Source organism: Phyllostomus discolor, chromosome 4 (assembly GCF_004126475.2).
Source record: "Phyllostomus discolor isolate MPI-MPIP mPhyDis1 chromosome 4, mPhyDis1.pri.v3, whole genome shotgun sequence".
NCBI lineage: Eukaryota > Metazoa > Chordata > Mammalia > Chiroptera > Phyllostomidae > Phyllostomus > Phyllostomus discolor.
The window spans coordinates 159073536-159092089 of NC_040906.2; the positions used below are offsets into that span (position 1 = coordinate 159073536).

At 42.7% G+C, this 18554-nt stretch overlaps 1 protein-coding gene across 1 annotated transcript in view; it reads right to left on the reverse strand.

Moving 5' to 3' along the window:
- The window catches only part of FAXC (failed axon connections homolog, metaxin like GST domain containing), a 76754-nt gene that overhangs the window by 49529 nt on the left and 8671 nt on the right, over positions 1-18554 (reverse strand). Inside the window, 2 exon segments of the mRNA XM_036024514.1 lie at positions 7996-8183; positions 8186-8191. Coding sequence (XP_035880407.1) covers positions 7996-8183; positions 8186-8191 — 194 coding nt within the window.

Consider the following 18554-nt stretch of genomic DNA (forward strand, 5'->3'; position numbering starts at 1 on the left):
ATCACTCTTCCTGGTCACCTTTTACAGGGATGCCTACAAATCCTGTCAGAAAGATTTATGTACCTCTTTTTTTTAAAGTCTCCTTAAAATAAAGTATTGAGGAGTCAAGAAATGGATTTTGGTGAGAAGAGAGAAAAGTATATCATGATGGTGACAAATTAATATGTACCATCAGAGTACTCAGTGGAGCCTTTGATATGAAAGACCTCACATTCACCCTGGCCAGGTAGCTCAGGCGGTTGGAGCACTGTCCCCATACACCAAGGTGGCTGCTTCTCTCCCTGGTCAGGGCACACACAAGATTCAACCAACAAATGCATAAATAATTGGAACAACAAATCCATGTTTCTCTCTCTCTCTCCCTCTCTCTCTAAAATTCATAAATTCTTTATTTTTAAAGAATTTAAATATTTATTTTAGTAAATATTATAAATTTTTCAAACAAAATGCTTTTCTATTTGCTCGTCTTTTTACACCGGCAATCAAGTCAACTTTCACATTCTCTCAGAATAATTTGCAATTTCATTCTAATGAACTACATCTAAATTCACAATAGATGGGTATGCCATCCGTGATTGTTCTGGAAGTCAGTGGTCTGAGAATAAAATGAAATTATCCTAAATTAATCATGAACAGATAATAATAGCATCCAGGAAGCATCTAAGGTGTGGAAATGAGAAATATGGCAGCTCTAAGCTAACAGGTTGATGTGGGGGGAAATGCATTCTTTATAAGCAAATTTCATAGCTTTTGTCATAAGCATAACCGAAGCTGAAGGGTGAGCAGAAGCTCACTGCACAGAACAGAGGGAGAAGCTGTGTGCAGGAAGAGCACTGGCTGGTGGATGAATGCCAAGAACTTCAGGACAGGTGGGTGGTGCACAGGATGCCTGAGGAAGCTCCTAAGAGTTTGAGGCTAGAAGGGTGGGCAAGGACCAGTCAGGACGGATCAGAAGCAGAGGGGGCTAAACTTTATTTTTAAACCAAAGTTGAACCACCTGAAAGGTTTAAAGCAGACAAGAAACATGATCAGATTTGTGGGGAAGAAAGGGCTGAAAGTGGAGAAATTGGAAGAGGAAGACTGGCTAGAAGACCACGGCAAGACCAGGCTAGAAGTGATGCATTGAACTAAGGCAACAGCAGAGGGGGTGGCAAACAGGGAATGCATAAGGAAAACATGGAGAAGACATGAGAAAAAGGCCAATGGATCTTTTTCTTACTCAGGCTTAGATAGAAGGAGAACTCAGGCATTTTCTCCCAGGCTGATAGTTTTAGTGGATAATGCTGTTAGCCAATACTGGCAATACACAGGGTGCAATAGACTTAGTTGATGAACGCTGAGTTAACCTGTTGCATCTGAAGTTTCCATGGAACCTCCAAAGTGAGGAGTCCAGCAGTTTGAGAACTCAGGAGATAGATTTAGATCAGGATAGGGAATTTGTAGGCGGGGGCAATAGTAGCAGTTTTAAAGCTATGAGAGTAAATGAGGTTGCCTAAGGAAGTTTTGAAGGTAAAGAGTGGTATTGGGGAAACCACAGTTCAAGGGCAAGTTAGAGGAGAAGACAGCCAGGCTCCAGGGCCAGCTTGGAGATAAGTAGTGGACATGGTTTTCTGAAATGGAAAATAGTAAGGACACCATTTGCAAGAGGTGAGGAGCTGCAGAGAGGTTTAAAGCTCCTATGACTTCGGTTTCCTCTGTGGAGCAGGAAACAAGAGCAGATGCAGAAGAGGAAGATGCAGCAATGAGGAGTTTTTGAAGACTGATGGGAAGAGCAGCAGGTGGGAGTGGGAGAGACACCTATCTGGGCCACACAGCTGAGCAGGCAGGAGCCCCCACCAAGGCAAGGAAGAGTGTAAGGTTCTCTACCTGCATTAGCTGGTTAAATGCAGGACACAGAAGCAGCACTGGGTTGATTTAGAATTTTGCAGGTAAGAGTAACCTCAGAAACTCCCCGGTCTTCCTCCATTTTCTTTCCTGCCCTACTCTTGATTTCTTTCCTTTCTTTCATTCTCACGTGTTAGGAAAGAGAAGATAATGAAGGCCAGGCAGGCTCTTTCAGGGTCAAGCCCCATAAGGTGTGTATAATACCACACTTTAATTTAAATATCAAAGAAAATGTGTGCTTCCTGAGTTCCTAAATCAATTACTACAGGTAATTGACATTATTGACACATAGTTCCATATTATTACAACCCTGAATCCATCTCCTCCTGGAACTCCATTTCCTGGAAACTCTGTCCACATGGCAGGGTCACCACCTGTGACACTCCACTGAAACCACCCTGCTCAAGTCCACAGTCCCTCCTTCTTGCATAATCCAAATCAACCTTGTTCCGTACTTATCTTCCTTGAATTCTCTACAGCATCCAACAATACTGGCGTCTTTCTTAGAATTCTTCTTTAGCTTATGTCTCCACTGCTTTTCCTCTCACCTCCTTCATGTTGCCAAGATTTTTATCTTTACACCTTCTATCTTCTCACTCCAGGAGTGATCTATTTCCCACCCATGATTCCAAAGTGATAACTCCCAACTCCGTTTCTAGCCCAGTCCTCTGTCCGGAGATCCACAGACTCTCGTGAGGGACCCTCGGGAACTGCAAACCAACACCAGCACAACTGGACTCATCATCCTCCTTCCCTTCTGATCTGCTTCTCCTCACCCAAGCCAGAGCGCAGCTCTAAAGTCATTCCTCACTGCTTCGCATCCCTCACTCCTGACAGCCAGTCACCCTGGGAATTCACTCTTGTTTCCAACTCAGTTAACAGTGGAGTTCAGCCCTTTAGCATTCTCAACCTTGAGGACAGTGGCCTCCTACCAGGCTCCCAACATCCCCCTCGAGGCCATCCAAAAATCTCTTTGCCCCAAGGTAGGCACAAAGAGCTTCCTGAAACACAAATCTAATCATGTGAGAATGATGTGACTTCTCAGAGTTATCCATCAACTGCCCATAGCTCTTTCCCTTGGCACACCAGGCCCCTCGCCACAGTGTGACTCATCACCCTGCATTGATTGCCTCCCATGCCCCACCACAGAACTATATGTGGCTCCCAAATGCCACTTTTGAGCCTCTCAACTTTTGCAGACACTGCTCCCTCTGTCTGGATATCCTAATCTTTCCCTACCACCCAGCCCTTTCACTTGCCACTCTATTTGTCCCTACATTCTGTTGTGACACCTTCTCCTATGGGAAGCCTCCCCCTCATCCTTCCAGCTGGTGCCTTTCCTTGGTTCTTCAAACTCTTCCCCAGCACTGAGAATACAAAGGCTGCATGTCTCCCTCCAGCCTGGGAGCCACTTGAGGACAGAGTGGCATCTCATCACCTTGCTTTCAGCCACTCCCCGCCACCACCACATCCAGCATGGTGCCTGGCCTCTAGCAGTCATTTATTCACTAAGTTAGCTAAAGAAATGAATTACCGAATGAATAAAAACAAGGCTTCACTTCTAAGCCAGCCACTGCTAAGCAGTGTTTCTGAGAGATGACAACATTTAAATTAAAAAATGGAAAGAGCTGCAGTGGCTATGGGGAATGAAGAAGAGGCTGACACTGTCTCTTCTGAGATCTGTGCCACTCTCCGCTGGGAAGAGGCCTCTGCACAAGGAGTCATGAATTCTTAACTGGAGAGGCCAATGAGAGCCATTTGGAAACTAGACTAGGCTGAGCAATTAAAATAATCTATCATTCTGAGAGCCTCTTTCAGGAAGCTGATACTTGTGTTCTTTATTGCAACTGATGGATCTGATCTCCTCTGTAAAATGGGGTCAAAGAGGGTTCTTTTTTTAAAGAATGATTATATTGAAACAGAAGAATAAACCCTGCTCAAACACTTTTTAAAAGATTTTATTGATTTATTTTTAGAGAGAAGGGAAGGGAGGGAGAGTAACATTAATTGGTTGCCTCGAGAACACATCCTAGCCAGGGAGCTAACCCACAAACCAAGCATGCAGCACAACCAGAAATCAAACCAGAAACCCCCTCACCTTGTTGAATGACACCCAACCTACTGAGCCACACTGGTCAGGGTGCTCAAACACTTTTTAAAGGATATCAAGAACACAGGAAAGAAAAACTGACCCTGGGTGTTTAAATGAACATATGTCTCACTATAACCTAACACAAGACCCGGCCCAGAGAAGAAACAACTATCAATAGGCAGGAAGCTATAAACCATGGCAAACCACTGTTTGATGAGTGAGTCCTTGCACGTGGCCTTTCCAACCACGAGAACGCCTTTCTCTTTGTCCATCATGCTATCCTTGCCATATTTTGCTTGTTCTCCACACACTCAAGGGTGCAGAAGCACTGGATAAGTCTCTGTGTTTTCCCAAGTGTCACAGGCATGAGATTAGCTCCTCCCAAAAGGAGCCCTCACTACATCTAGAAGTGCGAAGGGGCATATCAGAGAACACATCAATCAAGTTGTAATCAGAAGACCTTGATGTTAAGTCATTTTATTAAGGCTTCCCAACTCTCCACTCACTAAAAAACTCAAAATTTTAAAATTGTGGCCAATCTAGAAGCAAACTTGAATTCCCTGTTCCAACACCTATATATTTATGGGTGTTATGTGCTGTTTTGACTAGTTTGACTGTGGTGCCTCCTATACATTTCCGTACGTGATGGGAAGACTCTTAAGACACTGGTGTCCACAAGGTGGCAGTATGTCACAGAGAAGAAGCTGCTACCAAAAATCAATTTCACTCTGGTAATTTGATCCTGTGTCTCTCAGACTTCCCTTATAGGGACTTCCCTGAATTGGATTTGACTTAAGCATTCAGTGGAACAAAGAGGATAAAACCTGCCTTCTTCATCTTCCATAATAGATTTATAAAGCAAGTGGGACATAATTATAGGGCTTTCAAGTGCAAGGCAAAAACCACTTTAGGGCTGCTTCTTTGAGCAGACTTAAAACAGACCTTCAGAATTATGTGACATTATATAGCAAGAGCTTTCCATTGTCTTTGTTCTTCAGAAAAATCACACCTGGAATATTTTTAAAGTTTCAGACCAAAATAAACATATCTGAAAAGTCCAGATAATTTAATCAATTGAGTCAAACAATCATCCCACCTCTTCCGCCACTGTCAGTACAGATACAACCTGACAGCTTACAGACTGTCAGAATATAATAGGCTGTCATGGGAAGAAGCTCACACTTACACCGTTTTCCTACATATTGAGATCAGTTCCCTGTGCTGGTCCCGGTTTCCCCTGGTGCACGCTTGGTGTTCTACAGCTGGGACTGGAGAAGGGGGAGGAGGGCAGGAGCCTGGGGATAGAGGGTCCACAGATTCTCCATGCCAGGCATTCTCGCACCATGACAAGGACGGGGCTTTTCTCCCTTGGGGTTCAGAGCTTTCGGGAGAGCCTGTTCAGCATCACCCCAGAGCAAGAAGCTGGCTAAAGGTTTGGAAAACTTATGAAACCGAGGAAGGTCTGTTTCTCCTTCTGTTACTAGGAACTTAAGGGAATTGGATGAATTAAGACTTTTTCTTTTGAAAGTTCACTGTACACATGTGCCTCTCAATTAAGACCAGACCTTCCACCTTAACTATTTCTTCCTCAAATTAATTCTTGAAGAGCACAAATGAGAAAGAGTAGCTAACACCCCAAAAAGTATTTTTCTAATTTAAAAGAAAAGAGTCTATGTATGACCCAAGCACTTGGAGGTTTGCGGTCCATAGAATTAAGATATTTCCCTACCAGGACACCAGCTCCCATCTGTCCCTCCTACCCCTCCCACAAGTGCCCTTCCCTCCCCATCCCCCCACCCCCTGCTGCCCCCAGCAAGTATTAGCAGGGGCCCTTATAGAAAGAGAAGAGGAGGGAAGACCAGAAGATGAACTCTACCGTGAAGTAGACATACGTAAAATGCCCCACACACCCAGAGCAAGAGGCAGTGACAGATGGTACTTCGTAATCTTTCTGGATAAACGCCTTTCTAACTAGAATATAAATTTTATGAACCACTACAGAAATCAAAGAGTTATAACAAAACTACCAACCCATGTAAGGTTTTTGGCTCCTTTTCAGGCAGCTGACAAAGCACTAGCTCTCCACATTAATGGACCCATCAATCAAATGAGGTGGCATGAGGGTCAGCATGGTCTGGAACCGGTTCTTCATTTCCCTTAATCCCTGTGGCTGGAACCTGGCAAGCAGGTGAGACAGGCTCGGTCCCACAGGCTCCCCACTGAAGGTAAGCATGTCACTTGCAGTCATACTTTCTGGTCCTCACTGCCAAGCCCTGCAGTCTCTGAGAAGGGAAGCCCAGCAGTTCCTGACAGGTGCTACCATAAGCTAAAGACCTGGGACCCCGTCTCTGATTCCTCCCACACAGACCCGCACCTCTGCCTGCCCCCCTCCCACCTCACTGCTGTGCTGAGAGGGGGAAGAGCAGGGAGTGGCTCTTCTGGTCGGCCCTGGAATACAGCAGGCAAGGACTGAAAGTAGAAAGATGAAAAGAGAAATAGAGGGTCACTCAAAATCCAAAAGACAGAGCGAGTTTCCCATTTAGAGAACCAAATGAATGAAACAGGAAGGCGAAGAGGAAGAGCCTTCTGTAGTCACCTCCACACTGGGTGTATCTCCCAGCCGGGGAGGGAGGAGCTACTGGGCAAGCTACTGACCCAAGGGGAAGAACAATGAATGCCAAAACCCTGGGCTTAACAATTCTTAATTCAATCTTTGGAACGAGATCAAGTGTGCAGAAATCAGAGAGAAACCTCTTATCTGCTGGGATATAGAAAGATAGTATGTCTCCCAAAAGATGGATGAAAGAAAGGAAAAAAAAAACCCCAGATGACCATGAGTTTGTAAAGAAAGAACCATGTCTGTTTAACCCCCGAGGTGTCACAGCCAGCACAACGCCACGGGTGGAAGGGGCCAACTCGTCAACAGTGTGTGTGCTGCTCCGGCCTCCGGGACAACAGCCCGCACAGGGCAGTCAGGGCAGTCAGGGCAGTCAGGGCAGACACGCGCAGACATGCGCAGACACACGCAGACAGCGCAGACAGCAGTAGCGTGCTTTGCTCCCGGGCATGGGGGCGCCCACCTCCTCTGAGGAAAACTGACCAGGATCTCATGAAGCTTGTGTAATTTATTTCACCTAAGACTTCTCTCCTGCCTTAGTTTTCTGTTCCCTCTGGGTATCTGAGGCGATGTATTTTAATTCAGCAGCTCGTATTGGTGAAGAGCCCAGCCTATTAAAATATCGCCCTCACCTTAGTGAGTTCCAGTCCAGGTCAGGGGGGTCAGCCTACAATAGCCCACAGGCTAAGAAATGTACATTTTTAAATCGTTGAGGCTAAGAAATAAAAAAAGTTTCATATTAAATAAAATTCAAATTTCAGTGTTTTTATTGGAACACAGCCATGTGTGTTCATTTGCATCTCCTCTATGGCCACTGTCCCACGACAACAGCAGGGCAGAGTCCGTACCGTTGACCCTTGACCTGCAGGGGCCCACTCACACATGGATTTCTCTCCATAAATATGGACAGTACTATGAATATATTTTCCATCCCAAGTGTTTTTCCTAACACATTTCTTTTCTCTAGCTTGCTTATTGTAAGAATGCAGTATATGATACACATAACATACAAAATATGTGTTTAACTGACTCTTTGTGTTATCAGTAAGGTTTCTGGTCAACAGCAGGCTATTAGTAGTTAAGTTCTGAGGGATTTTGGACTGTGCAGAGTGTCATCCCCACATTGTTCCAGGGTCAACTGCAGTTACTACAGAGACACGTGGAGCACAAGCCCACCATAAGTGCTAGCTGGGCCTCTACGGAAAATGTCAGCCCTGCTCTAGATACCTAGAAACTTAACAGTCATAAGTTTGACTCCTGAGTCAGTCAGAGTGCAGAAAACTTTTGAAAAGTTTTCTTTCCAAAAGGAAATGTTTGGGGAGTATCTGAAAAGTGACACAGAATTTGGCTTACTCTGGGGTTGGGGGCAGGCCCTGGGCCACTGCCCAGCGCCGGGACTCACCAATAGAAGTGCTCCTCCACCATCTTGGTCACCGCCCTGGAGATGGCTCTCTCCTGAGGTCCAAGGTTTTTGTTTAAATTCACTCCAAGTTTCTCTTCCAGAAAGTCAATTATAAATTCTGTGCCAGAAACTTTTTCATGATTATATTCAATCCAAGGCATTTTCCCTTGAGCAGACAGTTTTCCACCAAATAGTTCTAAGCAGAGTAAAGTTTAAAAAGAGAAAAGCAATGTTTTATTTCAATTTCTCTATATGATTGACAGAAAGAAACATTCCAATTGCACATTTGACAGTGACTACACGACTCATGTAAGTGCACTCAGCACATAAACTCTTAAGGGAACAAATGGTCACTCTTGGGAGAAAAAACAAAACAAGATTTACTTCACAATAAAGATGTTACTTAAACTCCGGCAGATGTACCCATGGGCTCTGGCTTGTTGCTGAGAGAGAGCCAAAAGAAAAGAAAGCAAAGACTTGTACACGAATGTTCACAGAAGCTCTGTTGTGCAAATGTCAGAAACAGGGGAAAACGGCAAATGCTCATCAAGAGGTAAGTGAATGAAGCAATTCTGGTATAAACCTTACAATAAAAAGGAATGAACTACTGATATACACAATAACACGGATGAATCTCAAAATAACACTGCTGAGTGAGAGAAGCCAGACCAAAAAAAAAAAAAAAAAAGGAAAGAAAGAGTACTTACCTGTGGATTCCATTTACATAAATCTTAGAAAATTCAGACTGATCTATAGTGACTGAAAGCCATCAGTGTTTTGCTAGGGAGGATGAGGGACAGGAAGTAACAGGAGAGCAGGATTGCAAAGGGGCAAGAAGAAATTCGGTGGGTCATGGATACATCACTATCTTGATTGCGGCAATGTTTTCATGAATATTTACACATGCCAAATTTATCAAATTATAAACTTTAAATATGGGTGGTTTATAGTATGTCAATTATATCTCATTAAAGCTGTTTTTCACTTTAAAAAGATGGCACTAGGTAAATTTTAAATATATCAGACCTCGGCATCTTTAAACTTTCTCTAGAGCAGGGGTCAGCAAAGCTTTCCTGCAAAGGGCCGGACCGTACATTGTGGGCAGGCTGTGTGGTCTCTGCCACAGCGACTCTACGTTGCAGCTGTAGCTTGAAAGCAGCCAAAGGCAACACATAAGTGAATGAGTGGCAACAAAAATGTTATGGGCACCGAAATGTGACTGCAATATGATGCAAAATAGTATTCTTCTTTTGACTTTTTTCAACCATTTAAAAATGTGAAAATCCCTCTTAGGTCATAAGCCTGATGGGGCCGGCAGACCCGCAGCCTGCCCACCCCTGCGTAGGAGCACCCATTTACCCAGATTGCATCCCAGGGAAATAAGGTCACACGTAAGTAACCACACGCATCAAGCCCTGCACGAGAAGATGCCTCCTTGTACAGTTCTTGATGATGGCAAACTCTGCAAGGGCCACCTTCCAGGAGACCCTGCCCAAACCTTCTTTTAGACTAGAGACCAAAATTTGCCAGAAATAAAAAAAATTACCACTTTGGAGTTTTCTGTGAAAAATCATTGAGATTACAAAAGGTGACTATTACTCTAAATGTTCTCACCTAAATCACACCAAGATTTGTGTGCGCCTCTCCCAAAAAAACAAATAGTACATCCTACCACAAGGGACAAAAACCATAGACTGTTACAAAATGTCTAAGTGAGGTCTCTCTGGGTCTAAGAAATATGCTTGCATATTGAGTATAGTATGTATGACCAACTGAATTGGCCTCCAGTAAAGTAACAGGGATATGGCTAGATATCATGACTCTTAAAGGCAGTTATCCATTTGTGCCCACAAGGACTGAGCCTGGACTCAGCTTGAGGGTCCCAGGCTTCTCAGACCCTTGAGAAACTAGCACCTTTTGGGAAGGTGCAAAGCAGGACAGGACTAGCTTAACGTTGTTTACAGCTGTCTTTGACGATGTGTATTGGAAACTTTGACTGCTCTCCCCATCTGCTGGTATCTTGATACTTTACCTCATTGCTCATTGTAAAGAAATTCATTCTAGGGCCCAGCCTAGAAAAAGGGAGTTAATGGAGCTGTTAGCCATTGCTTTGTGCAATTAGGAAACCAGAATCTACTCTGGTGGATTCCATCTGTGCCAGAATTCACAGCTTGTCAAGTCCTCCCAGCCCCTCCCTCACCAGGCACTGTTGTGCAGTGAAGTCTGCACAACCACACACAGCAGCCCCAGACTTCACCCCTGATGCTGACCAGGAGACATGGCACATACCTCTAAGGGTTGCTAGTTCATCTAATTTGTATACTAAAGATGTAAATTTGCCATATAACATAGCACTAGTTTCAGATTTCTCAACACAACTCATATCCAACCACATCCCCTTCTGGACGCCTGTCACTCACAAAGGCAATCTATCCTCCATGCTCCCATCAGAGGGAAAAGCCTGCAATGCAAATATTTATAAGACCTTTGCTGCTCAAAACTACCCAGTGGCCTTAATGGATCTAATCTAACTCCCTTCACATACAGTCTAGGCCCACACTGTCTAGCTGCTGCTCACCTGCCCAGCCTCCTTGCTTTCAGTCCCTCTGGTCTCCTGAATTCCAAACTACCTACATTGACCCGAGTCAAACTCTTTGCCACCTCTCTGACTTTGTAGACTCTACTTTTTACAGGAATCCTGTCCCCATTCTCTGCAAAGTCCTGTCCATCCCAAAAGTTCAGATCAAATATCACCTTGTTAGTGAACACTTTCCCCAAGGTCAACCATTGTCTGCCTTTCTTCTATGCTTCTACCACAGAATGTACACTCCCCCTTCTTAGAGAATTTTTGTTTACACATCTGCCTTTCCCTCTAGACCACCCTCTCTCTGGGTACATGGTGTATTTCTATCAAGACCACTTTTTCAAATTGTAGTAATAAAAATTAATGACCAGCTCTTATGGAAACTAAAGCTCTACTATGTATTCATCAAAAATTTTATTTTGGGAGTTGGGCTTCTGGTCAAGATGGAGACACAGGTAAACATGGCTCACCTCCTTGCACAACCACAGCAAAAATTACAACTAGACTACAAAACAAATATCACCCAGAATCATCAGAAGATCAAGTTGTATGGAAGTCCGACAACCAAGAAATTCAAGAAGCCACATTCATCCAGATGTTTAGGAGGGATGGAGATGTGGAGACGTGCAGATAGGCAGGAGGGTGTGGAGACCCAGAACAGGCAGCCCACACCCACATTTGGTAGACAAAAATAGACCACCCAGCCCAGAATTCCAGTGGAGGAAGAGAAGTCCCCATAACATCCATCTATAAAAAACAGTGGGGATTGGGGCAGAAGAAGAAACTGCAGGATTCTCAGGAATCACCTCTTAAAGAGCCCACAATGGACTTATGACTTACACAGACTCATCCCCTCTGGGCTTCAGCACCAGGGCAGTAGCTGAAAGGGCACCAGTAGCATACAGGGAGAAACTGAAGTGTCTGGATTCAGGGCGACTGCCAGGAGACAGCTTCCTCCAGACAAAACTCCAAAGGCCAGGCAGTGGCATTGTCCCCTCTCTGAGCTCTTCCCCACCCTGAGCCACAGAGCAGCAACTTGGGTTGCCTCCACCCTAGCGATTACCTAAGGCTCTGGCCAATCCAACTTACCACTGTGCTTTTCTACAATAGGCCATGCTACTAAGACAGGGAGTCAAAGTAGCTCTACCTAAGACACAGAACAAACACAGGGAGGATGCCAAAATGAGGAGACAAAGAAATATGGCCCAAATGAAAGAACAGATCAAAACTCCAGGGGAAAAAAAAAAAATAAAATGCAGATAAGCAATCTGTCAGATGCAGCATTCAAAACACTAGTTATTAGGATGCTCAAGGAACTCATTGGGTACTTCAACAGGCAGAAATGAAGTATCTGGATTCAGACAGAAATGAAGGTTACACTAAGTAAAATTTACAGGGAAGCAACAGTGGAGTGGATGAAGCCAAGAATCAAATTAATGATTTGGAACATAAGGAAGAAAAAAATTCAAGCAGAACAGCAGAAGAAAAAAGAATCTAAAAAAGCAAGGATAGGCTAAGGAGCCTCTGGGACATCTTCAAACACACCAACATTTGAATGATAGTGGTGCCAAAAGAAGAGAAAGAGCAAGGAATGAAAAACTTATCTGAAAAAATAATGAAAGAAAACTTCCCTGATTTGGTGAAGGAACTAGACATACAAGTCCAGGAAACACAGAGTGCACCAAAAAAAATCAACCCCAAAAAGAACACACCAAGACACATCATAATATAAAGCCAAAGGTTAAAGAGAGACTCTTAAAAGCAGCAAGAGAAAAGCAGACAGTTACCTACAAAGGAGTTCCCACAAAGATTGTCAGCTGATTTCTCAAAGAAACTTTGCAGGCTAGAAGGACTGGCAAGAAGTATTCAAAGTAATAAAAAGCAAGGATCCACAACCTGATTACTCTATGCAGCAAAGCTATCATTTAGAATGGGAAGGGCAGATAAAGTGCTTCCCAGACAAGGTAAAGCTTAAGGAGTTCATTATCACCAAGCCATTATTATATGAAGTGTTAAAGGGACTTATTTAAGGAAAAGATCAAAACTATGAACATTAAAATGGCAGTAAATTCACAACTATCAATAACTGAATCCAAATAACAAACGAAGCAAACAAGCAGAACAGGAACAGAATCATAGATATGGAGATCATTTGGAGGGTTATCAGTGGGAGGGGGAGGGGCAAAAAGGGGGAAAGTCACAGGGATGAAGAGTACAGATTGGTAGGTACAGAATAGACAGGGGGATGTAAGAACAGTATAGAAAATGGAGAAGCCAATGAAGTTATATATGTGATCCATGGACATAAGTAATAAGTGGGAATTGCTGGAGGGAAGGGGGCACTGGTGTAGGGGGGCAAAGGGGGACACTGGGACAACTGTCATAGCATAATCAATAAATGTATGAAAAAATTTTATTTCATTTGCTCGATTAAAAAAGCAGAAGACAGCAGTTTAGAGACACTATCGTCATCTCTCACTAGAATTAGATGAATTACAAAATATTTTTAAAAGGAAACACGAAAATGTCAAAAGTCATTGGCAAGACTATGGGTAGACCCAGGTAACCTTTTCCATCCATTCAGTTTTCTAAGTGTGGTTATATTACTTTTAAAATAAAAATACATATTTTTATTTTAAATAATACTTTTTAGTATTACTTTTAAACAATAATACATATTTATATAGGTGTATAGTTTCATTATACATGGGCTGGCAAAGGTAGGTTTACAGTTGTGAGTACACAACACAGTTTATTCTTATATTATTATTTATAACTATTGTATTATTTTTCACATGAACAACTATAAACCTACTTTTGCCTGCCCCTGTGTGTATGTGTGTGTATTTATGTACACATATCCTTAAGTGTATTAAAGAACTTTTGGTCTATTTCATTTGAGCAATTGGAGTCTGACCAACCCAGTAAGTGTAGTTTCTGAAAAGAATTTTGGGAAGATAAAAAAGTAAATCTCCACATGTTTTCCAATCTGATGTTTCCCCCGGCAGGTCTGTCCCAGGTGAGATTACTGCACCTGTACCTACACTGCGTTATTAGCACAGGCTGTTGGGCGTAAACATCTGTTTCCACCATTCATTCAGTGTGCGACCTTGTACCTCCCTGAGTCTCCCTAATCCTCCCTGGGCCTCAATTTCCTCATCTATAGATTGGAGCTGATACACTAACAGTTGCTAGAACCAAATGAGAAAATGCTCATGAAGTGTTTGACAAAGTGCCTTCATCAGGAGGATTAACATCACCATCACCATTCTGGGATGCAGAATTTGAGACCTTGAAAGAAATCCCAAAGTCTTGTCATTCTGATTTACTACAAGCCATGCTGCCCCCAAATTTTCAGCTAAAGTCATATGTCTTATATTCCCTGAACCCCTGAAACCATCTTGAAAAGTCTCCCACTGGCTAAATTAGAAACTTTGAGAAACTTTTTGGGTTATAACACTGAAAAAAACCCATGCACCCACTATGATATTACATATTATAGTTTATAATATGTATGATAGTTTTATAGAAGCAGGTCTTTATTTATGGAGATGCAAACTGAAATGGTGAAGGATGAAGTGTCATGATTTCTGCCACCTACTTTCACCTGGTTGGTTCATTTAAAAAAATGTCCAAAAAGGCATATATAAAGAGAAATAAAGCAAAGCAAGCAACATGTTCACAACAGTTGAATCTAGGCGAAGGGCATATGGGTGTTCACTCTCCTATTCTTTCAACTTGTCTGTAACTTAGAAATTATTTTAAGAGATCAGATAAAAAAGGCAGATCAGCAAATAAATGGAGCATCAAAAGTTGAAACTGAGAGCCAGAGTAGAGAGTTCCAAAGAAGCCACTGTCTTTCTTTTTTCTTCTCTTATTTAAAAAGAATTATTGTGTGAAATACATGCTTCTTATACAACCATTTACTGCAAATGATGTGAGTGTCTTCAGGCATGCCTAGAGAAATGAGTGGAAGGATGGTCAAAAATATCGGTGGTAATATTAGTGATTACCATCACTAATAGCTAGTGATGGTAATCACTACTAGTAGATATCAGGTAATTTTCGTTTTCCACTTATACTTTTTTCTGTTGTTTGAAATCCTGATAAGAACCATATGTCAAATACATGTAATCAAAAGAAAATACTAAAGCTATTTTTGTGAAGCTATTTTGTTTTTTTTAAAATTAACCAACCTTGGCTAGGTAGCTCATTTGGTTAGAGTGTTATCCCAATACACTAAGGTTGCAGGTTCGATCACTGGTCAGGGTATGCACCAGAATCAGACAATGAATGCATAAATAAGTGGAACAACAAACTGATGTTCCTCTCCTCTCTCCTCCTCCCCTTCCCCCTTCCTCTCTCTCTGAAATTGATAAATGAGAGCAAAATTTAAATAAAGTTTTTTAAAAAATTAACCATTCTCAGGGCCTCCCTATGCATGTTTTGCAACTTCCTATAAATCTGAAATTATTACAAAATGAAAAGTTTTAAAAATTAACCTCTGGTATTTATATCTGGATTTTTAGAAATACAACTATGACCAATACATCAGGCTTTTTTTAAAAGCCTTGTGAGTACCTATTAATGGTTATCAAATATTTATTCCAGTCTCATTTAGGTTAAAAAATAAAAGAACTTCATATATAAAGTTGTGCTTTTAGAAATATGGCCTTTTCATCTTTTTTAAAAAGGCACAGAGCACAGAAGGGGCAGAGGGTGGGGTTCCCTGGGAATATGATGAATCTCTCTACTGACCATCTGAGAAGTTAGCACTTCCCACCACCACATCCCAGGCATGTCTCAGGTCAACCAACCCCTTCCTGATGGCAGGTGGGCTCGAGGCTTCCCCTCTAAACCACAGAACCACTTTCCTTCTACCTGGAATCTCTGCCCTGTGCTGAATGCTCCCTGCATTTATTTTCCATAGAGACCTCACAGAAGAAAAACACTCCCATACCATCCCTTTTTTAAAAAAAAAATATACTCAACAACAAATAATAATTTTAGAAGGGAGTAAGCATTCCCTTTCCTCTGTCTTAGCTCCAGGCTTCATAGTGGGTGTGTGCCCTGTTGCTCCAGTCATAATAACTAAAAAGCAGCTGTTCAAAAATATGAAGTAAGGCAGTTGGTTAGTCAGGCTACTGGTAAAGACAGGCAGTGGCAATCAGCATCCGATGCCAGAAAGCAAGAACAGAAAGGGTATAGACAAACAGCAGGATCACTTCATGGGGATGGAGCTAAAAGCAGCCAAAACTTGAAGCACAAAATCCAGGTGTAGGAGCGTAACTGTCCACCGCTGTTAGGCTACAGAGAATCTTGGCCCAGAGAGGACCGGGAGACAGGCAGCTGCTGGATAGCGTCTCCTCTGATCTGTGCCCCTCAGTGACACTCATCTTTGATGCCGCCTCACACCAAGCTGAACAGCGATCTCTAAATCTTTCAATCTTCTACTGCATTTAGATAAGTCAAGCCTTGTCTGTTTTTATCGCTGTTTTCTCCTCCACCACTGGCTGAAAAGTCCTGAATAAGCTTTTCTGTCCAGACTCACACTTGCACTTGAGTTCCCCGTCACAAAGACCCTGTGCCCTCCCAGACCCCCCAACATCCAGATTCAGCGCCACTGCACCACATTCCCACAGAACCTCCATAATGGCACTTACCAAGCTGAGAGGATGACATTCATCTTGTCCCAATACTGCCTTAGAAGGATCGCTGCTGACCCCATGCCCCTTCTCTAGAGAAACTGGCTCAGAAAGCACAGACCACAGGGAGTCAGGAGTTGGGGGGTAGGGGATATCGTTATCACAGTAGCCAAAGTCTTGACTGGATTTGGAAGCTCTCCCCCTCCAAATTCCCTGCTGGTCAGTTTCCATCCAAGGACAGCACCTTCTCTCAATGCTGCTACTTTGTAAGAGCTTGAAGGTGAGCCCCTGGTCAGTGGGAGTCATTTGGAGAAGAGGCAGCAAACAGGAGAGACCACACTGCTTTGGAATGCCAGGGGCTCACCTCCTTCCCTTTCTTCCCTCCCTCTGAGGTACACAACCTGTGACCAGAACTTAGCCCTTGCTCAGTACAAATTCCCAGGCAGGTGAGCTGACATTTCTGGTGAAAGGAGGCCTCAAACCAAAATAACTAGACACCAGAGGTGTACGACCACTGTAAGAGAAAGGCAACAGACTGGATATCTACAACATAAGGCAGAGTTATTGGGAGAGATCAAAAAATTTTAAGTAGCATTATAAATACCCTCTAAGAGATAATGGAAGAGACTAACAGTACAAACCAAGGAGAAATGTTAGCATGGTGAATACAAGAAGAGAACAGAGCCACAGAAGCTCAAAGAGATGTATTCTCCCAGAAGGAAGAAGAAAAGAATGAAGGAATACATTCAGAGATGCAGGAAATAAAAGCAGAGCCTTCAGTATCCAGGCAATACAGAGAGAAGGGAAAACAAATAAAAAAAAAAGAATTACAAAGATTAAAGATTTCAAACTAAAAGAATTTATAAAGAACCACACGAGGTACATAAAGACCCACACCAAGGCACATTATAGTGAAATTTAAGAATGTCAAGATTAAATGCAAATTCTAAAAGCTTCCAGAGGAAAAAAAGGAAGAAAAAGAATCAGATTAACATCAGATTTTTCGATAGCAAATACAGTTGCAGAAAGGCAATGGAGGTATATTGTTAAATTTTATATTAAATGAAAATAATTTTTAAATCACTGAAAGAACTTTGAACATAGAATCATCAAGTGTGAGGGCATAACAAAAATGTTCTCAGGCATGCAGAGCTACTGATGGTTTGCCACTAAGTCTCTTCTGAAAATACTCATCAAGGAAGCACTCTGACAGAAAAGACAACATCCTGTAGGATCAGAGATATGGGAAATTAGGCTAGTCAAATAACTTAGTAAGGTGAGTTGTCTAGAAGAAAATCGAGAGAGAGAGAGAGAGAGAGAGAGAGAGAGAGCGTGTTTGCAAAATTCCAGAAGTCAATATTACATATTGCGTTACCAGCAATGCAAATGGGATGAGGGTCGGGAAGAAAGAGATGCAAGTTCACATGAACCTGCTAACATACTTGTACAGGGCGAATACAGAATGGGATACATTTAAGAAATAAATAGGGATAAATAAACACATTGGGATCTTAAGCACAACCACTATAACAATAAAAGTAGAATTTGTTTAAAATGACAGAAAAAAATTAGCTACCATTGGAAAGCAGGAAATGAGAAAAATTAAGAACAAAGTAATAATAGTAAGGAGAAAATCATTAAATAAGATGTTAGAAATAAGTCCTGAGACTTCTGGCAAGATGGAGGCATAGGTGGATGTACCATACCTCGATGCACAACCAAGATTGGAACAACAACAATTTAGAGGCAGAATAACACCCAGAACTGATAGAAAATTTATCTGAATGGAAGTCATACAGCCAAGAAGTTGAAATAGACCCGTTTATCCAGACCGGTAGGAGGGGCGGAGACAAGCAACCGGGGCACAGGTCGCAGCACAGAGAATAGGGAGAATTGGGCGCATAAGGCAACTGGGAGCACATAAGGCATCTGGGGCACACAAGATCGCAGCGAGTGGACCCTGAGTACACAAGCGGCAGCTGCCAGACCCAGTGAGGCGGCAATTGTGGAGCAGGGGCAGAGCGTGCAACCAAGGATCCCAGGGAAGGGACTGAGGTCCCACAGAGAACGAAGCCACCGTCATTGTTCCCTCTCGACCCCACGCTCACATACAACATCATAATCTAGCGACTGGGGTGCCCAGCCCCTGTGAACACCTAAGGCTCCGCCCCTCACCATAACGGGAGCGACCAGTCCAAAAAAAAAAAAAAAAAAGAAGAGAGAGAGATGGCTCAAACAGAAGAACAAATCAGTGCCCCAAAACTCATCCTTTTGAGCGACAAAGAGATAGCTAACCTATCAGATGCACAGTTCAAAACACCAGTGATCAG